This window comes from Schistocerca nitens, chromosome 10 (assembly GCF_023898315.1).
Source record: "Schistocerca nitens isolate TAMUIC-IGC-003100 chromosome 10, iqSchNite1.1, whole genome shotgun sequence".
Classification (NCBI taxonomy): Eukaryota; Metazoa; Arthropoda; class Insecta; order Orthoptera; family Acrididae; genus Schistocerca; species Schistocerca nitens.
This window is the reverse complement of record NC_064623.1, coordinates 107,866,444-107,888,691: the sequence shown is the minus strand read 5'-3', so window position 1 is coordinate 107,888,691 and position 22,248 is coordinate 107,866,444. Positions and strand designations below refer to the sequence as shown.

The following is a 22,248-nucleotide window of genomic DNA, read 5'->3' as shown; positions in this document are numbered from 1 at the left end:
GCTTTCATTTTGTGTTGTGCAACTTCACATTTGCTTGCATGCAAAATTGAGTTAGCATCTCTTCGTAATGAATAGGATGTTGAACTCAGAAAATGGATCGGGTGATAGTTCTACTATACATTGCACAGCTTTGGAGTAAGGTTTCCAGAAAATAAAATAAAAAAAAACATAGTTAAGAAGTGTGTTGTGAAATTGTAAAGATGTTTAATGATAATTATTGTTATTTATCTATTACTTTTCTTTTACCAAACCCGCCCCAGTAGCTGAGTGGTTAGCGCAACGGAATGTCATGCCAAGGGGCCCGGGTTTGATTCCCGGCTGGTTCGGAGATTTTATCCGCTCAGGGATTGGGTGTTGTGATGTCCTAATCATCATCATCTCATCCTCATCAAAAGACTTGCATCAGGCGAATGGTCTACCCGCCTGGAGGCCCTAGCCACACGTTTTTTTTTTTTTTTTTTTTTTTTTTAAAAACCTTGATGATATATGTTGTTTAAAGAATCCTTCACTGTATTGCTTAAGATACAGAATATTTTTTCATTGCCCTTTAAATAAGTTTGTTTTGGTATGTCTTTCATCTCCGTGGGCAATTTATTGTACAGTTTTACTCCGTAGCTGCAAATGCTGTTGTTTTTATGTTCAGTTTAGACAGGAGGAGAAGGGAAAGAAGGAAGTTTAGTGTTTTTACGTCCTGTCAGCAGCTAGGTCTTTAGAGATGGAGCATAACCTCAGATTAGGGAAGGATGGAGAATAAAATCGGTCATGCCCTTTTTCAAAGGAATCATCCTGGCATTTTCCTTAAGTGATTTAGGGAAAACAGCGAAACCTAAACCTGGGATAGCTGGATCGGGGATTTGAACTGTTGTCTTCTCATTTATATTCAGTCTAAGTCTAGTTAAATGGTCATGCTCTGAGCTGTTTGTGCAGCAATTATTGGAGTTATTTTTATTATGCATAACTGATGGGCAGATATTCTCACATGATAAAATTAAAATTTCTGGTGATGTAAAGGATGAAAAGTCTATGGTGGAATAACAGTGAGGATGTAATGATGAAAGGAATTTCATAATGAGGCTGATAGTCTGAAAGCTTCAGCCAGTAGTAATTTTATTTTAGCCGTCACAGATGTAAGCTAGCTGATCCTACTGTATAAGGTAGCCATTGTTTGCTGCATTACTGAGTTATGTTCACCCTGTTTGATTTCTTTGTGGCAAGTATATGTAATTGTTCCAGTTAGGATTCTTATTGGAGACCTGCTCATATAGTGTAATGTACAGTGTGCTAGTTTTGCTGATGCAGAGGTGAGTAGGACCTGTATTGAATCTGCTTCGCAGATTAACAACTGTTGCTGGTGCAGTGGACAGCCTGAGAAGTTTGCGTCGGGGATGTGTGGTGGTGCAGTGAGAGGAAGGAATATAATTTGCGTTTAAGAAAGGAAGTGGTTTCAAAGGCAGTGATTGGATTTGTGTCTGGTATTTGCAGGACATTATTTCTTGGTTATTGTATATATTTTGATACAAAATGCAGAAGTGATCTGAATTTCAAGAAAAAAATTGAGGGAGAAAAGGAAGGCCAGAAAAGCAGCTAGCAAGGAAGGTTCCAAATTTTCACATCTGAAAGACAGGAAGTCACTGGATGCAGGCAGGTCCTCCACTGCCCTCTGTCTCAGCGTGCCTCATCTCCCCAGTGCCCCCATACTCCAATGGAATATTAATGGATACAGGACTTACATGGAGGAATTGAGACTCCTCATACAGGACACACCTTTTTGCCCCTGTCTCCAAAAGACTCATTTTAAACAGACCAATGCACCTCTACTTTGAGACAACATTACTGGTGGTGAAAGGACAAAGGGGGTAGCAGTGTTCATCAAGGACACATCCATTCCTTACCTGTACTACAAGTGATCCCTGTTTGGATAGTGGCCGATGTTACTGTCGAGGTGTGCTCTGCGTATCCACCTTCCCCTAAACCTGTTGACAGTGAGATTCTCACACATTTTCTTGATGAACTACCCCATCCCTTCCTCCTTTTAAGGGACTCTAATGCACACAGTTTTCTATAAGGACCTAACACCACTTGCCCTGGGGGTTGGTTACTTGAGGATCTGACATGAACTGCAGACATCATTTTGATGAACATGGGTCAAGCTATGCATTTTAGCACTGCTATGGTTTCATGGACCTCTCGTTCTGCTCGCCTGCCCTTGCAGACACTGCTCAAGGAAAAGTGGACAAGGATCATCATGGTCACGACCACTGTCCTATGTGATCCATCTGCTAAACAGAGCAGAGTCTGAAAGGAAGCCTCCGAGATGGTTGTCCAAAAAGGCTAAATGGCTGATTTACAAGCTGTTACCTGTTTATGAGTTGGCAAACATGACAGAACAGCTAATAAAATCCTCCTGCTTAGACCCATCTGTATAAGAGTAACAAAAATCCAGGTGACAATGTAAAATCTCATTAAATTTAATTTTGAAAATATAGTCTGGAGTACAATCCTTCTTGTAAGCAATCAATTTGAAAAATAATGCCGGAATCTTTAGTAGCAAAGGAGATCCCCTACTCCACCCCTGGCTTTGGATCTTAATGGCCCTCAACTGTAGTAACTCAAGGCTCTCTCACACAGATTCCAAATGGCCTTCTTGCCCGTGGATGGTGATGGAACAGATTTTCCAGTGGCAGCTGTGAACCGGAGATGGATGCTAACGATTTAGGAATGGACAAAGTGCAGTACACTTGGTGTACCATGAGGAGGAGACGTCGAATAGACAGTGGAGCCTTGCACGCAGGCTAGTAACTGGACTCATACGATATGCCCATGTTGATTGCCTAATACCCTCGTGGTGAATTGCTTCCAGCATTTTCCTTGTCCTATACTACTCAGCAGCTTTTATCATCTTCCCTGGAGGTTTCATTTGCTTTCTCTGCAAGAAGTTCTCTTGTTTTCTCAATCATTATAATATTATGGTCAGCAAAAATAATTTTTCCCCCCTCATAAGTTTATGTTTATCAGGAATTGGATGATACTAACATGCTAGAAGAACTACTACTAAAAATGTGTGGAACTCTCATCCTTGTGAAGTGTATCTAATACCACTTTTGCTGTATTCTGCTATGGCTGATTCTGTTCTTGTACGACTTCAGAAACCAAACTGTGATTCATTTAGAAGGTTTTATTTGTTGAAGTAATTCATTTATCTGTCTTTTGGAATTGTTTCTACAGTATTATTTCTGAGAACTCTGTTTTCTGCATTAGTTTTCTTTAACAGAGGCACAACTCTTTGTTACTTTTAAATACTCAGGAATGTTACCTCATGTGATGGACTCATTTATTATGTACATTAAGGTAGCTTGTATAATCTGTGTACATTATTTCAGCACACTTCGTGGAAGTGTGCTGACATTTAATTTTTTAGATTTGGAACCTACTGACTTCATGACCTGTAGTTGGTAATAACATTATTCCATTTAATTCAAGATCATTTATGGGTGCTCTATTTGAAATCAGTAGAAACACTTTGCTTCACAAGAATAATGCTATTGCACATATGAAATACCCTTATTTCTGTACCTCGTTCACACTGTCTAATAATTAATTAATATTTCTTTCTTGTTAACATTGGCATGGCATGATTGTGTGTGTGTGTGTGTGTGTGTGTGTGTGTGTGTGTGTGTGTGCATGTGTGCGTGCTTGTTCAAATACTGCTGTATATGGAAATCTCTCACATAAAATGTGTTGTTGGTTGAAAACTGAAAGGGCTATTTTTTCTCTTTCATGTAACAGGCGATTTGTTTCAAATGCGTCACTGTTTGAGGAGTTAGTGCAGGCAGCCTCAGCTCTGGGGAGCACACGCTATGCCCTGGGAGGCAATGCGCCTGTCATGGCCTCTAGATTCTACTATGAAGGTTGTGAAGTTGTCCTGGCAGCACGCATGTCTGTATCTCTCATGCGTAGTCTGCCTGAAGATGTAAAAGGTAAGATTACAGGTAGCCCATTTGGATCTGCGCGCGCACACACACACACACACACACACACACACACACACACACAGTCTCTGTCCTAGCTTAGCATTATGGTTTCATTTTCTCTTGTGTATTGTTTGTACCTGATAAACCCATTTCATGAAAGTTTTCAAGAGGTCATCCACCAACTTACCTTTAAGAGCACATAGATGTCATGTTGTGAACAAATGTGAGAATTAAGGAAGCACAGTAGTTGGTGATTTCGAGCAGCCAGTGATATGTTAATAAGATGAGTTTCTGTCAATCACAGTAATACTAAACATTATTTTCTAATGGGACAACAGCCCTAAGCTCCTAACAGTCAAGAGGGTAAAAAGTGTAAATAGGCAAGAAAAATAACACTCTAGCTTAGGCATATAGTCATGAACACCCAGGGAATTAATTAACATAATTCTTGGACAGTCCATAGCAATCTTCAGCCAGCATGTATGTAGAACTTTGTCTTAAGCTTGTTCACAAAATACAACTATCCCTTTCCATCCTAACAATCAAAAATCTGTAACGTAATCCAGTCAAGGAAGACCAAAAAAGGTTGCATAGAGGAGAAAAACTGATTAGCCACAAATTTTTGTACAGTGGTAGGATGGAGTGTCCCGAACAACATATTAAAAATTCCTACCATTGGGACATGAACATGGGGCTAATTTAAAAGTTACTTTTTTATATCTTTCTGGAATAGTACGAAAAGTGTGGTTTTTATAGAAAGTGTTTCCCAGTACAAAATTAAGCTACATTAAATGTCCTACAAAAAAGATCCTATTCATTTTTTCTCTTGGACTAATACAGTAGTTGCCGTGTTGCAGGGGATGGAAATATCAGAGATTATTATATTATTTTACTGGTATAAAATTAATGTTTATTGTTAAATGGAGTGGGTTTAGAACAACTATTAAATGTGTGTTCCATGCCTAAGTGCATTAAAGCCATATTAAGGTATAAATTTTGTTTTGGGAGTGTGGAGGGTGGTGGTGGATGATGAATAGAAATGTGAGGGAAAGTGGGTCACCAGGATGTGGTCGTGTCATACTCTCCATTATAGATATGCAGACTAAGGAGGGAGCACATGATTCCATACTCTCTCTACTCCACTATATCACAAGAAGCAACTACTGGGTATATTCATGTTGGATCAACAGTCGGAACGTACTGTCATCTGGACACAATAGGTTGGCGGTCCACCTGGCTGCCATCTTCAGCTGAGTAGGCCGTTGCACTATCTTGCCGGAACTGAAATCAAACATGCTGCTGCGGCTCGTTTGTACGTCGACCGTGGGTCCTCTGTGTGTGCGCTAACATAACTGCCCTCTAGTGACAGGCACAACAGTACACAGGTGGTGAAAGCTCATGGAAACAATAGACATCAAACACTGTTGACAGTTTTTGATGACCGAAGCAAGGATAATTGTTTCTTAATGTCAAACAGAACAGGGTTCACACTCTTACTCAAAGGATACGCGTTATCTCCGTTTATAATATTGTCAGATAGCTGGATTTCAATGGCTTCTTTCACTACAAAGTCCCAAATCAGCAACACAGGGGCAACCACTTGTATCTCATTGTACAACATTTTATGTCCGTCAGTAAGACAATGTTCCGCCACTGCAGATTTTTCTGGCTGAAATAAATGCGTGTGGTGATGATGCTCCATGCAACGATCCTGAACGGTATGAACCGTTTGTCCAATATAGGCTTTCCCACAGTAGCAGGGAATCTTGCAGACCACGGGCTTTCTCAAACCCAAATTGCCCTTTACTGAGCCTGGCAGAGTTCTGGCCTTAGCTGGTGGACGGAATACACTTTAAACATCAAATTCTTTAAAATTCTTCCTATTTTTGAAAATATGCTCCGTGCAAAAGGTAAGAATGCCACCAATTTGCTTGTATCTTCTTTGTGTCGCTGCGAAGGTCTAACCTGTAGAGTATGATGGATCTAATTGTCAATATAACCATTCTGCTTGAACACAGCTTTTAGATGATCCAGTTCTTGTGTCAAACTATCTGCATCTGAGACGGCGTAAGCTCTTTTTACCAATGTACGTAGGACCCTGTTGCATTGGTACGATGGATGTCAGCTTGTTGCATGACGATATCGGTTTGTGTGCATGGGCTTACGATAATCACTTTGTCTTCATGTCCCATCATCCCTCCTGTAGACAAAGACATATAAAAATGGGAGTTTTCAGTCCTTTTCAATATCCACCTTGAACTTAATATTGGGATGCAGACAGTTAAAATGATCTAGGAAGTAATCCAGAGTATCCCTCCCATGTAGGCATACCATAAACATATCATCGATGTATCTCCAGAAACAAGTTGGTTTTAAGAACGCTGTCTTCAGTGCCATGTCCTCAAAACCTTCCATAAACAAACTGGTGACTATGGGGGTAATGGACTCCTCATAGCCATTCCGTCAGTTTGTTCAAAGTATTTGTCATTAACTTGGGGACTGAGAATGGACGCCAAATACTTGGCTAAGTTGTAAGTAGGACCAAATTGCTAACAATGTGCTGAAGAGGAACTCCTTACTTGTTTACCTTAGGCAAAGCATATTGATGCAGTTTAACTATGATGTGGCACAGGATGCTGCACATGAAATGGCCTGAAAGAACAAGAGATGTGTCCATTACTGAACATATTGTGAGAAGAGATGGAGAAAATAACTGTACAAGGGAAGGTAGGAGGAAGAACAGCAAGTAGGTGGATAGTTCAAATAAAGCTGATCTCCAGTAGGTCTCTTCAGCAGGCTTTAAGAGGAGCTAGTAACCATCTGGGATGGAGATGTTTGGTTCATGGGGGTCACAACTCTCAGCAGTGAGCATGACAACTTGTGATGATGAGATGAGTACTCATTTGCAGTTTTTAAGTGATCTACTGCATAAAATAGTTAAACAGCTGAAGCTGTCAGCTGTCTATCACATTGAAGAGCCTGTCTCAAGTGTAACATGATGTCAGTATGTATTTGGCAGCGATGATTTCATTGTTCCCACTAGCTGTAATACTTTCGACAGCACAAGGGATATCAAATGCTTTACACCATCCTGAGGTCTCCCAACATCTGAAGAGGCCAAGAGGCTTGAATTGTCTCCTTCTCTGCAACAAAAGTGGGTCACCTAGATGTTATGGAATGTCTGATATCTCAACATAAGTCAAGCAATGTATTACAGCAGATTACTGTTCTAGACTTAAACTTGGTCAGTCCCATTCCATCAGATAAATTCACACCTACCGTGAAAGATATTCTGTGGATGAGTGGTGAGTGGCTCACCTCGGTGCAGCCCATCCTACAAGTGACAGCAGTTCTTGAAGGGAAGAGGTTTATGCAGTCTACAAGTAACGTGATTAATTTTGCGAGAAGTGTAGTGACTTTCTGGTCATTCATTAATTCACCACGTAGTACAACACAGTTATATGGTTTTACAATATGCTGTCAACGATAGACAGTATTGAGGTACAATCCCTTTCCCACCACTGCTTCAAAGGTCTCTGACAACATTACACTTACAAGTTATACACTTTGTAGCCCTTGTTTATATCAACATATTTTATATAAAAGTTCACTTAACACCTGCAAATAAGTACTAATTTAATGAACTGAAGATAACTCGGTTGTATAAATATGAGAACAGTGAGGTTGCTTTGTCTAGCCACATAAAAGAACTGGACTGGAAATGCTGAGGAGGTAGTGTGGTGTCACCGCCAGACACCACACTTGCTAGGTGGTAGCTTAAATCGGCCGCGGTCCATTAGTACATGTCGGACCCGTGTGTCGCCACTGTCAGGATCGCAGACCGAGCGCCACCACAAGGCAGGTCTCGAGAGACTTACTAGCACTCGCCCCAGTTGTACGACGACGTTGCTAGCGACTACACTGACGAAGCCTTTCTCTCATTTGCCGAGAGACAGTTAGAATAGCCTTCAGCTAAGTTAATGGCTACGACCTAGCAAGGCGCCATTTGTAACATTGCATGTATCAAAAGAGTCTCACTTGTATCGCCACAATCTCCAGATGGCTCATCAAGAACGATGTATACAAAGGATGGATTAAAGTTAAGTATTTTAGAAGCTACGTACTTTTCTTTATAGCAATTATAACGTATCCTGTTTCAGACCTCACTCCATCCTTCGTGAGTTAGCGCGTGCATCTTGGCCGCCTCTTTCAATTAGTGTGCGTAGTGTTGGCAAGTCTGCCGACACTACAGGTAGTCTGTCTGCAAAATGAAAAGCGAGCAACACTTGTCGTGGGGGAAGTTGCCAATCCTGGAACAATGCTGTACCTGCTGTACAAGATGACAAGACTGAATTTTACGTCTAGTTATGTAAAACAGTGTGCAGAGATTTACATAGGTTCTGTCCATCTGTGTGTCTTACAGTAGTATTATTAGTACCTCATATCTATATTCCATGTCGTGTTAGCACTATGTCCATAGACTGGGTCACCAGTAGCAAGGTGTGCTACGGATGGTCAATATAACTTTGTGAAACACCTTGTGCTTGCTTCTTGTGACACAGTGGGGTAGACAGAGTGGGGAATCATGTGCTCGCTGTTCAGTTTGCAGACCTATGATGGAAGGAAGTGCACAAAAATTAATTTTGTACCATTAAATCATTATTTTTAATAATCTGCGATTTTTCCATTGCTTGCAGTGCAAGAACTGTTACTACTAGAGAAAAAATTGAAAGAACTTTTTTTGTAGTAAAATAAAGTAGATTAACTTTGTACCAGGAACTAGTTTTTGCTAGAAGCTGTGATTTTTGAGTTAATCAAGGGGGGAAAAAATGCCCCTCCCCTTCCACCTCCATCCCCATGACACTCACTCTTACTACTGTACAAAAATTTGTGACTACATAATTTTTCCCCAAATTTTCTTTCATTGACTTGACTAATTAAATAACAGCAGTAAAACAGGGTAGACTGATTCCCACTGCATAGAGGGGCTTTGAACTGCAGCCGGGTATATTTAAAGTAACTTTAGAAGAAGATTAGTCAAAATCCAATAGTTTAGTCTACTTTTAAATCTCCTTTAAATATGCCTATGTGCTGCTATGCTCTGCTTTGGAACCGAACCTAACATGGATTTTGTGCTTTTCTGAAGACGACTATTTCAAATTCGTAATAACTGTATGAACATAAGTAAATGCAAAAGTACTAATACATTTTGATAACAAGCATCAATATGAAGCTGATGCAAAAAAAGTGGAGGAAAGACTGTGCACAAAATGCAAGCAGTTTGTTTTTTACATCGGGGAGGTGTCATCCATTTAAGGGCATGTTCTTGGCTACTTGGTACCATCTACGTATTTGCTGTCTGATCTGACATTATCACACATTCCCAAAATCAGACTATAATGTGCACAGGGGCAACACATTAACATAAGCCACTTGTTCTGTTCTGCAGTTGCCCACCTAAAATCAGTGTTGTTGTTGCTTCCATTTGGTATGTTAGCTTACTTGTTCAAGTAGGAGGTGGAGGTAATGCTTGCTCGTCCATGGATTTTGATAAGCCACGTCTCGTGGGCTGTGCCAAATGGTGAGTGCCTCAGGGATCTCTGCCTTCATTCCTTCGTTGGTTGCATACAGGTCTGGTGAATTCAGAGCCCTGTACCGGGAATGGGCTGGCACTGTCAGTTCATTGTGCCTGTAGTTTTTAATGCGTACTTTAGCAACCCCCCCCTCCCTCCCCCTCGTCTGGTAGTGGAACGTCTCTTGTCTTAGGGAGTGGGGAACCCAACCATGTGGACCGCAAGTATGATACAAATGTATGTTTTTTTTAAAAAAAAGCCTATACTGCCAAGTGTGCCACGTGCCAGTGGGATGGTTGACTGATGAATAAAATATTCGTTAATTGGCAGTCTCTGAGGAACCTCCTATACACAGTTGTGTAATGCTTGCTGAGGAAAGTGCAGTTGTGTAATGCTTGCTAAAGCAAGTGGGACCCTATCTTGGTGTACCTACTTTTACCTTTGCTGTCTGTGGGATACCAAAGAACCTTAAGGTCAATCAGTTTGGCTGAACGTCTTGGGACATCTCGTGTTTGGCGTAAGATAGTAAAATTTCTCATTTTATACATCAACAAACAAATACATTTATTGTAAGTTCACTCCATTTGTTGACGATTTGATCCATTTGTCGATAATTTGATAATAGCAAGTATTACGTGTACAGTATATCATGGCAGTCAGCTGCAACCGTGAACAAATGAGAATTTGGACTGTCTGAGGAGAGGAGAGGAGAGGAGAGGAGAGGAGAGGAGAGGAGAGGAGAGGAGAGGAGAGGAGAGGAGAGGAGAGGAGAGGAGAGGAGAGGAGAGGAGAGGAGAGGAGAGGAGAGGAGAGGAGAGGAGAGGAGCGGTGCAGGGGAATAAGCCTAGCCTCCCTCTTGAAGGACTGCCATCCTATGTCCGCATTATGTGCTTCCGCAAAAGCAAATCTGACATAGCGGTCATAGGGATTGCTGATTCCTTTTCTTGTGGTGAGAGTGTCATTTGAATCCCTTTATGTGTCAATATTAGTCTCTTCACTCATTTCAGAATTAGAAAAAAAAAGCAATCCACAACGCAAAGCAAATTGGAGTATACAAAGCATTTGGTAGTGAATTTAGCGCAATTATTTTCTGCAGTTGGCGGTGGTAGTTCAGGTCCAATCTCTACCAGTATCTCACGCAACAATAGTTCAGAACACTCCCCAACTGAAACTGCCACGATGTAGTGGCCACGTAATACCTCATATGTTGTTGTTGTTGTTGTTGTTACCTTCTGTCTGAAGACTGGTTTGTTGCAGTTCTCGATGCTAGTCAACTCTCTGCAAGTTGCTTCATCTATGAGTAGGTACTGCATCCATTACATCCATTTGAACCTGCTTGCTGGACTTATCCTTTGGTTTACCTCTAAAATTGTACTAAATGGACCATTCCTCGTTGCTTCAGAGTGTCCCATACACTGATCTCTCCTTTTTGTCAACTTGTGCTATAAATCCCCCACCCCCCAGTTTCATTCAGTACCTTGTCGCTATTTACTCGATCTAATCAACGCATCTTCATCACTCTTCTACAGAACCATGTTTCAAAAGCTTCAATTCTATTGTAGTGTGAACTGCTTATCGTCCACATTTCATTTCCATACAAGGCTACACGTCTGATAAATACCTTCAGAAAAGATTTCCTAACACTTGAATCTACATCAAATGTTAAGTGATTCTTCTTTTTTTGAAAAAAGCTTTTCATGCTGTGCCAATCTACATTTTGTATCCCCTGAATTTTTGCTCATCAGACATTTTGCTGCCCAAATAGGAAAACTCTTCTGCTACTTCTAATGCTTAATTTCCTAATCTAATTCTATCAATATCACTTGAATGAACTTGACTACATTCCACCAATATCCTAGTTTCACTTTTGTTGGTATTCATCTTATAACCTCTTTTCAAGACACTCATCATTCCATTTAACTGCTCTTCCAAGCTCTTTACTGTCTCTGACAAAATTACAGTGGCATCGACAAACGTCAAAGATTCTACTTCTTCATCCTGAACTTTAATCCCTTTCCAAATTTCTCCTTGGTTTCCTTTGTTGCTTTATCAGTGTGCAGATCAAATAACGCTCAAGAGTAGGCTGCAACTCTGTCCCACTTCCTTCTACACCACTGTTTCCTTTTCATGTCCTTCAACTCTCATAACTGCTGTCTGGTTTTTGTGCAAGTTGTAAATAACTGTTTGTTCCCTGTATTGTATACCTTCTACTATCAGGTTTTTCAGAAATGTGTTCCAGTCAGCGTTCTCAAAAGTTTCCTAGATCAACAGATGTTCTAATTATTTATTCAAACCATGGCCAGTTTTGGAATTTTAAAATCCCACTTTCAAGTGTACGAAATTATTGGTAACACACAACATGCTGTCAGGCCAGTCAGTGCATATTGGTGGAAACTGTCCACTGCCAGACAGCCGCACATTAGGAATGCCAATCACAACTGAGTGGAGGCCCACACCGCACGGCTGGAATCGTGGTGCAGTTTAGGCACCAAAAGTGTACCATACTGTTGGTACCTGTGCTACACCACACTTCCAGGCCTCTGGCGTGTGTGACATCAAATAACATAGTTCAAGTGATAGCTGTGTGCATCTTTTTTATTTCTATCCTCTGTGGTAGAAAAAGACTGCTTAAAACTCACCTAACAAAAATGCAGACAGTGTTTATTAAAATTGTCCTTAAGCTCTTTATATTTCTGATAAATTTTTTGATTGAAATAGCTTGTCACCTGTACTGTAGCATGTTTGTTAAACAATTCAATTCAATTATTCCTCTGCTTCTTTGTAAAGGAAAGTGTGGATGCCATAGTTCATTACTAAAACCTTGTCTAGTATAATGTCCTAAATTTTATTTCTCAAGAACCCAGTTTTTCACCACCCACAGCTTGCAAACACACACACACACACACACACACACACACACACACACACACACACACACACACACACACAGGGGAAAAAAAACATTTTTAGTAGAACTAATATTTTTTTCGAATTTTTTTTTACATTTTAGTAAAATTGACAAATGTTACATCATTTCAAATTAAAGCTGAAGTGATACTAGATTCAACTTCAGCTTCAAAACAGCATGAAATTTTGCATTTTTTATATATTCCATGGCTACTTAAAATAGACAAAAAAGTTAAATATTTGACACTGGGATGTCAAAACCTTTAGTTGATTTTTATGTAGACTGACACACGATTACCTCACATCACCTGTCTTATTTCAAGGGTGACAATCCTTCTGGAAAATCTGGAAGTCTCAAGGAATTACATTTTACATGGAAAAATCGGGGAAGTCTCAGGGCATGTCAAGAATTTCATAAAATCTAGTAATTCTGTATTTTTAACTTTGCCTTGAAGTTGAATTTGTTGAGAGTTTTATAAATCACAAATTTTAAAGTACTTAATATCTGAAAGTGTGTTAATTATATGAATATTATTCCATATAAATTGCTTATGTTCAAAAACTGCAGTTAAACTACTGCCTATGGCTAGTATAGCTCAGCTGATACAAAGGAAAAGTCTTTATTATCATGTGCTGCCCCCACATCCCCACCTTTAATTTAGTAGGAGCTTCTTGACACCACCTTCCTTCCCACAGTAGCCATCCTGTATTTCTTTACTTTATGCTGATATTTATCATCAACCGGATCCTATAATCACTCATGCTCATGGCACTGTCAGATAAATTGTAGTGCTAACAAGTTTGTCCACTACTTCATTGTGAAACATTTGCACTGAAACATGCTGCATGCATTTGCTCTAAACTTTCTTTAATTTACTGCCTCCATATCAAAACCTAACAAAGCAAATGGATGATGCTGAAGACATTCAGTAGTACATACATACTAACCGAACGCTGTCAAAAACATTTCATTGCATACCTTTGCCTTTTGTGTACCCACCAATTACCTAACCAGCCAATAACAGATCATGATATGCACCCGATGCGCATTTAGCAGTAAAAGGTGTAGGGGCATATGAGAAGGCATCCCCATTTTATATTTGAATGGCGTAAGAGGCATAGGTGAAAGATCACCAGTATGTAAAGAGGTTTGGAAATGGCACTCTCCTTAATGAACCACCAACATCCCAGCAAGCAGAACATCATCTTAAATGTGACAACTTGGTTGAATATGGTTTCATGGTTGAGAAATACAGTATGCTTCACTACAGCAAAAGTGACATGTCCTGCCGTGACATTCTGTTGATGCAAATAAACTTAAAAAGGAATGTGCTGAAGAACATCTTAAGGAACTGAGAAATGTAATAAAACTGCTGGATGGCAAGCTGAGAGAAATAAACACCTTTATTATAACTTTTGATTCACTTCGTTGTTGTTGTTGTTGTTGTTCCCACCCAGTGTATATTGAGGTAGGAGTGACTGTGCCATGGTTGATACACTGGTTCCCATTGGGTGCAGTTAGCACTTGGATGGTTCACCATCCAGACCATCATGTGCTGTTGATGTATCAGGACACACTCGTTAGATGACCTAGCAGTAGTGACTCCAGATCATGCAAACTGACAATGCCTGGTTGTGTGTGTGCCAACTGCCACCCCCCCTCTCTCTCTCTCTCTCTCTCTCTCTCTCTCTCTCTCTCTCTCTCTCTCTCTCTGTCTCACACTTAGTGTATTGAAGTGAGTTTTCTCCACCATAAAGTGCAACCATATGTTATAAATCTCATCCTTAGTTATAAATGTCAGTGTTATGGACAGACTGAAACGCACAATAAGTGTTAATGTGTATAATGCTTCTTTCAGTAACAACATTTTGTGATTATCTAATTGTTGCAGTTTATGGAGGGGAAATATCGAGAGATGATGTCCATTTGATTCTGGAGTACAAAGCAGGAGAGGTGTGGGGAAAGTACTCTTCACCTAGAGCAAACAGGTAAATGTAATGTTGGTGACTAGTTATGTATATATTGTAATCAGTGGGTTTCATCAGAAATTAATGGAATTAGTTATTCATGTTTTATAAACTAACCCTACATACATTAATATGATATTTACATTTCCAAGTGTCATAGCTGTCCAATCCCACAATATTTTGTGCGGATGTGAGTAACAGGGATCATGGTACTGTAAAATCTCCAACACTCCTGTGTGTTTCTTACAGTGTAACATATACTGTGAATTTTTTTAATGTAATCATTTTCTGCAGGAAAGATTCATTGGAGGTGTTTCTGCTTTGGTATAGTCATATTCTTGCAGATGGTTTCCCAGTTTTATGCTTTTTGTATGTTCATATCTGCACACTAATTTTGAAGTTCCAAAGCAACATTAAATTAGAATTTACATTGATGGCTGAGAATTTAATTTCTGTAACTATACAGTGACTGCAGATCATGTGTCATTACTGTATCCTTTAACCTTAAATAAAAATGATAAAATTTCCAATATAGAATAACCTCTCAACGATTTTAAACTCCATCTAATTGTGGAAAGCATTTGTGTGTGTGTGTGTGTGTGTGTGTGTGTGTGTGTGTGTGTGTGTGTTTCAGACACAGTGTTTTCTTGGATCTTGTCTGATGGTAGATGACATACAAGCTATAGCTAAATAGAGACAACTAATGAAAAAAAATCTGGTTAGAAATATAAAATGCATTAAACTCAACCCAAGTCAGAAGTCTGGAGGGTGGGAGTGGGGGAGGGGACGGGGTCTCCATTTAGGAAATGTGTTGGGAACATGGACTAGTACAGAGAACAAGAGGATTATGTGACCACAGAAAGTGTTAAGGGTAGAGAACAATTCAGAGAACTTGTGTCGGATAAGGCAGTATGCACTGGTGTGGTGTGGATGTTTGGGGATGGCATGATGGGACAGGTAGCTAGCTGTTTTGAGCCATGTCTATGTTAACAAGCGAAGCACGGTATATAGCAGCTACACAGCACATCACTTTGTGGCCCACACCATGTCCATCTGTATCCACGAGTGGCACTTGTAAGTGACACATAATGGAGACAGTAAAGTGGCACACTGTTATTTTAATTCATTTAAAGTGTGGAGATTCAAGATAATTTAGTGTTTAATGTAAAGTCTTGTCAGTGCCATGCCATCACCAGATGTCCACACCATGTCATGTCACTCCTGTGTGTGCTGCACCAAAGGGAGGGAAGAGGCAGATTACAAGCAGCAGGTTGTCAATCAGCTATTGCCAGTCAGTATCCCAGCTCTCCGTTGCACAGCAGGCCCTGCACGAGGTAATCAAGCTTGTTCACCCCTACAATTTGGCTTTGACTGTTAACATCATCAAAATGCATTCGTTACAAATAGAATGAAAAGGGATATTCAAATATGTCATCCTTCAGTATTCAGATCAGCCTAAACCCTAGAATGTAACAATATTATGAAAAGGATAGCGGCTACTCGTCGTCTAGCAGAGATGCTGAGTCACAGATATATACAACAAAAAGCTTCAGCAGCCAGAGACTGTGATCTCGTGTGTGTGTGTGTGTGTGTGTGTGTGTGTGTGTGTGTGTTCTATCTCTGATGAAGGCCTTGTTGGCCGAAAGCTTATTTTCTGATAGTCTTATTGTTGCATCTCTGCTATGTGGTGAGCAGCAACTATCCTTTTCTTAATATTTTTGCATTCCATCCTGGATTTTCCATTATCAAACACTTTAATTGTAAATGTGACTGTTTATCATTGAAATGACAGCTGAACACATCAAATTGCTTCTTAAATGCAGATGGATAGGGGACTTCTGTGTTCCTTATTCCCTTAAGCAAAATTTTTGAAGATATGATTATTTCTTAAGGGATGGTGGGATGAAGGGAAAACAGACTTCAGAAATATTGTGAAGCAAGTCATTGACATGCTTGGGGATGGGAGGAGGGACTGTTGTTATAAATTTTGACTTTACTAATTTGTCAGGTTGCCTTAAAGCAGTCTCTCTCTGTAAGTGGTGTTGTGTGTAGCAGACCCCTGCAGTGTTTCCAGTGCAGTTATACAATTATGCAATGCTTGCCTGTGATGGACAGGTAACAACTGGTGGCAGTTACGGCAAGGCAATTCATGAAGCACGAGTCACTTTCTCTCCTCCCAACTTCGGTGTCAGTTTTTCCATTCACCACACAGCTTGCAGCTGAAATGGTCAGATATTTCAGTAGAAAAATGATTTATAGGAGAGTAAAGTCATTGAGAATGTCTTCCATCGGGGCATAGTAACTCTACAAAGCTGCCCCAATTTCACTATCGAGCCTCTTGAAAAATATTGTGCTGACTCCAATTTCACTCATTCATTTACACCCTAAGGAATTTTACACATAGCTTTTCATTTAGTGAGTGACCATTAATGTCTGTTTCTGGTGAAAAAAGATAATTTTTTCATGTTGGAAGTTGCATAATGTAAGTCCTTGTGACATTATTTCTCGAACTGTGTGCTGTGAACCAGTTGTAGGCCTGTTTGATATCATCTGAACTGTGATTGGTAGGGCTGAGTTTGTACTCTAGATTAGTATGCTCACATAATCAACAACTGTTGTAGTTAGTGAACCATCCTTTAAATTGTAAGGATATTTGCAGTATGTATGTTAGCAAGAGAAATGGGTTCAGTGCCCATCTCTGTGGGACCCCATATATTATGTGGCAAGCAAAGGTTGTGGCAATTATTGCTGTATTCTGCCACCACTTGGCTCGATCATACTTTGTGACCCCACTATTTGAGTATGGAAATGGGCAGATTGGACTTCTGTAATTGCTGCATCTCCGTGTGGAGTAGGTATGTTGCATCAAGACAATTTTTGTACTCTATAAGAGTGATATATTTGGTTTCCCACCTCAGATTGAGGAAGGATTGAATGTGCCCCAGTCCTGTCCTGGAGTTCCACTATTGTGAAATGCTGGGAAGGTATGAGTCAATACTCATCACATAGGAAAAAAGACTATATGCATGCATCACATTATTCAGTGAGATGTGATCTACCTAGATATAATTTTTTATATTCCGTTGATTGCAAGTGGTAAAAAGAGTTTACTGGAAAGACGGTATGCTGACAAAAAGACAGGGAGAGAATGAATGAGGTAGAATATAAACAGGCAAGTGGAGGAGTGAAGGAAAATATGAGCATACATATTGCTTAGTGTTGAAATAATCTGTTATTTCCAGTTAGCCTATTCCTGCTTTGTTGTCCTTGGAGTATAGCCCAGCCAAGTGTAGTACATGCCATCACAGAATAGGAATATAAATGTATAAAACCATGAATGTATTTTGTGATTAATGAAAATGAGAAAGAAAATAATTTATTAACTAAAAGTATGTTATGAGCATTGAGTTCTAATTGTTAGACATAACGGAGTGTACTAGCTGTGTGGCTTTCTCTAGCAACACTCAGCTTGAAAATGAGATTGCATTGCTCCAGGTGCACACATTGCTTGATTGAGGGATGATCTTTTTCTGTTATAGATGTTTTTAATAGTCAGTTATGATTTTTCCTATTTAATTTATAAAAAATAGTGTAATATTTTGAGTGGATCACTGAGAAAGTTGGTGTTCTTGATGAATACGAACTAGTTTGATATTTAATTTGGCAACACAGATTCTCTTAAGGATAATGTAGTGTTAGCAGTGTAGGTAAACAGTATTATGTGGCGTGCTTGTATCGGAAATTCCATGAATATATTTTGTTATTAAGTTCTTATTCATCCAGAAATTCCAATTTCCTTTGATTTGTTATTAACATACAGTAACAAGTGAAATTTGTTGTCTCTATTTGTAGGTTTATTGTCCACAATGATGTGACAAATCCAACATTGAGCTCAATGGAAGGCTTTGATGAAGTTCTGGACAGCTTTGAGCCAGACCTGCTTGTAATTAGTGGTTTACAAATGATGGACAATTATCCTTTTGAATTTGGTGAGTACTTGACAGTTTTCTTAACATTTTGATACATACAGTGCAAATTGTTTCTAGAGTTTATTACTTTTCAGAGTTTATTAATATCAGTTACAACACACTATCACTATACCTGGAGATGTTAAGACAGCATCAGAGGATATAAAAACACTTTTTTAGTGTTAAACTGGGACTTAGATGTAACAAGTTAATATTTTACCACTTGGAGCTCTGCATTTTCTGAAAAATTACTGCTCTACTTACACTTTGCATATTTCTCATTCATGACAGAACCAGTGCTATTGTCCAATAAGACTGTGACAGTGATAGACCTTTGACAGGGTATGGCCATCTTCCTTCCCCACCATTCCGTTCCACTAGTGACAGAAGCTTATAGGACGAGTCTGTTGTCCAGTGTACTGGTAGAGGCTGGGGTCCCTCCATTGCAGATGAGATGTGCACAACTGCTCACCAGTTATGTTGCATATATTCATAGTTCTCCTGAGCATCCGAATTACAGTCTCCTTTTCCCACCCACAGCAGTCCATCTCCCGCATTGGTGGCCCAGGTCGGGGCTAACGATTGCGGTTTGTGTGCAGTCCCTTCTCTCTGAACTGGAGTCCTTCCCTTTACCACCTCTACTTGTGGTCCGATCACGTACGCCTTGGCCTTAGCTTCGTCTGGACCTTTCACATGGCCCTAAGGACTCAGTTAGCCCTGCGGCTCTCCAGCATCACTTCCTCTTGATTCTTGACATGTCCCGGGGCTCTGAAGTGGTTTACACCAATGGCTTGATGGCTGATGGTCATGTAGGCTTTGCGTATGTTCATGGAGGACATATTGCTAGATGGCTGTAGTGTTTTCACTGCAGAGCTGGTTGCCATATCTTGTACTGTTGAGCACATCCGCTTGTGCCCTGGCGCATCATTTCTGCTGTGTACTGACTCATTGAACAGCCTACAAGCTATAGACCAGTGCTACCCTCGCCATCCTCTGGTAGCATCCACCCAGGAGTCCATCTATGCCCTGGAATGGTCCCGTCGTTCAGTGGTGTTGTGTGGATCCCTGAACACGTTGGAATCCCAGGCAACGAACTTGCCGACAGGCTGGCCAAACAGGTGACACGGAAATCACTTCTGGAGATGGGCATCTCCGAAGCTGATCTGTGTTCTGTCTTACGCCCGAGTGTTTTCAGGCTTTGGGAGACAGAATGGCATAACAGTATGCACAACAAGCTGCGTATCATTAAGGATGCGACGAATGTGTGGAAGTCTTCCATGCGGTCCTCTCGCGGGAAATCAGTTGTCCTCTGCCGGCTCCGCATTGGCCACACATGGCTAATGCATGGTTACCTACTCTGTCACGAGGACCCACCTATGTGTCACTGTGACTCCCAAATGACAGTCGTCCACCTCTTGCTGGACTGCCCACTTTTAGCCGCTCTTTGGTGGATTTTTAACTTTCCCAGCTCCCTACCTTCGGTGTTGGGCGACGATGCCTCAGCAGCAGCTTTAGTTTTTAGTTTTGTCCGTGAGAGTGGGTTTTATACTTCTACGTAGGTTTTAGCACATGTCCTTTGTCCCTCTGTGTCTTCACCGTAGTGCTTCTAGGGTGGAAGTTTTAATGTGTTGCAGAGTGGCTGCCTTCTCCTTGTTATTCTCGTGGTCAGCCAGCCACTGTAATCTGCTTTCTTGTTTTACTCTCTCCTGTTTCTAGCGTCTGTTGTTTTCTTGTCCTCTTTTGTTCCTTTTAGGGTTCGTTGCCTTTCCTTCATTTTTGCGGTTTTTCCTTTCTTTCCGTTTTGTGTTATATGTCTCGTCTGTTTTATTCTCACACTTGTGGCATTGTTTTGTTAGGAACAAGGGACCGATGACCTCATGGTTTGGTCCCTTCCCCCTTCCTTTAAACCAACCAACCAACTAACCTTCCCTATCTTTCCATAATCCAATGGGACTGATGACCTTGCTGTTTGGTCCCCTCCCCTGAATCAGCCAACCAGCCTTGAATCCTGGGTTTCCAATCACCATACTGAGCATTGCAGTAACCATGTGGATTGCCTACACTTCAGTTGCTGTCACAGTCACAGTCACAGTAGCTTGACCTTTGCTATTGTATTGCCTGGTCAAAGCTGTCTGTAGTGTACACTACGTGCCGTTAAAATTGCGACATCACGAAGACGGCATCCGAAGAAAGTCAAATTGGCGTCAAGTGTTCTAGGTAGATTCTCCATGCTCAGATTTGCAAATTGCTAGGATTTCAGCACAGCTGCACAAAGCAGGTAGGAGTAATGCCACCTAAATTCGTTATCTAAGAAAAGATTACACACTGTGTCTGTCATTTGGAAATACCACACGAATATAAGCTGTTTGTGATAAGATCGTGCTACACCCAGTCCTTGTGAAAGAAAAACTTAACAATTAATAGTTCACTAAAGCAGATTACCTAGCAATTTGGCCATACAGATACAGAACATGGCTAAATGTGACACTACCTGTGATTGCACCAGTGGTAGGAGTGTTACCATTTGCGTCAATGATTTTGTGACACTGCAGTGGCCTGGCACAAGTGTTTGGTTTGATAATATGGCTGACCTGTTAGATGGCTTTAAGTGCTCTATTTATCTGAGTTTAAGATGAGGTTTCCTCCAAAATTTATCATTCAAAAAATACAACATTGTCTTACATTGACACATTAAACTGTTATTGCTGAGGTCAGTCTTTTTACATTGTGTAATAGATTATTTTAGGGCTCATATTTATGTGAGATCACATGAACATTTATTTTGATGAGTTTGTCAAGGTTCAGTCGTTTCACAAAATTGCTGACACCAACATTCGTACTCCTGTCACTGGTGCAATCACAAGCAATGTCTGATTTGTTTGTGATTTTTTTGAGTGGACTATTATTTAATATATTTAATTCTTTCTTTCACAAGGATTTGGTTTCTTTTTATTTAACTCCGTGCGAGACGAGCAAGTGCTGCGGCCAACTGTTGTTCATCTGCTGCGTAACATAGATTAGCACGTGCTGCCCCTGCCACACAGGCCGAAGATTGTGGCATATTTAAAATATGCAACACCTGATAGGCGGTAGAACAGAAGACAGAACGAGTAAGCTTTATTGAGAATACATTGGTGATGCCACAGGATGGTCGTTGACCAGAAAAGTGACTTAGACTTATGAGGTATCATGTGAGGTCACATGGTGGAGTGCGTGGTGCAACTCAAGCGTTGGTGGTAATCTTATATGATGACATACAATGGCCAGAAGGGCGGTGGCCAGACGCCAACGTGGAAGGGGTCGACGCTGCCTATAAAGGCGGTAGCGGCGGTGCCTGGAGAGAGAGTTCAGTTCAGAAAGTGGTCCAGGAAATGTCTCCATGCAGGTCAGGCCCGAGGCTGGTCTTGTGTCGTTTCACTGTGGCTCTAGTCGCATCTCTGAATTAGCTGTGTACCTCTGTCGCTGGGTGTAGGACAATCAGGAATAGTGTACATTCAAGAGTCACTTGTTCAGTTTTGCTCGAATGAGCAATGAAAGATTGTAGTTATCCAAGTCTTGCCTATTTGTTTATATATTTCCGACTGAGTTCCATAACTCCTTCAAATATCCTGTTTGACTTCTCCATGTAGCTAACTGGACGAACCGTCCTCCCCTTCCTTATGTCATTAGGCATCTTAGACTGCTCTTGGGGCACAACATTACAAATTTGGTGTCAGATGTGGGGTGTTCGTTGTGGATAAGTATGCAACTGCCATGCCACAAGTTATAGGAATAGATCACTTTCTTGGAAAAATCAATCCTGCTCAGCCTAGTGTCACGCAAAATGATGGAACAGCTTTGAGAATCCGCTTTTGTATTACT

General features: G+C 40.6%; 1 protein-coding gene across 2 annotated transcripts in view; it reads left to right on the top strand.

Annotated features, from left to right (window-relative positions):
* LOC126210646 (ADP-dependent glucokinase) overlaps nucleotides 1–22,248 on the top strand; it is an 83,623-nt gene that overhangs the window by 17,923 nt on the left and 43,452 nt on the right. For both annotated transcript variants that reach the window (XM_049939971.1, XM_049939970.1), the window contains exons 2-4: nucleotides 3,787–3,977; nucleotides 14,344–14,440; nucleotides 18,272–18,408. In XM_049939971.1, coding sequence (XP_049795928.1) covers nucleotides 3,787–3,977; nucleotides 14,344–14,440; nucleotides 18,272–18,408 — 425 coding nt within the window. The remainder of the gene's footprint in view (nucleotides 1–3,786; nucleotides 3,978–14,343; nucleotides 14,441–18,271; nucleotides 18,409–22,248) is intronic.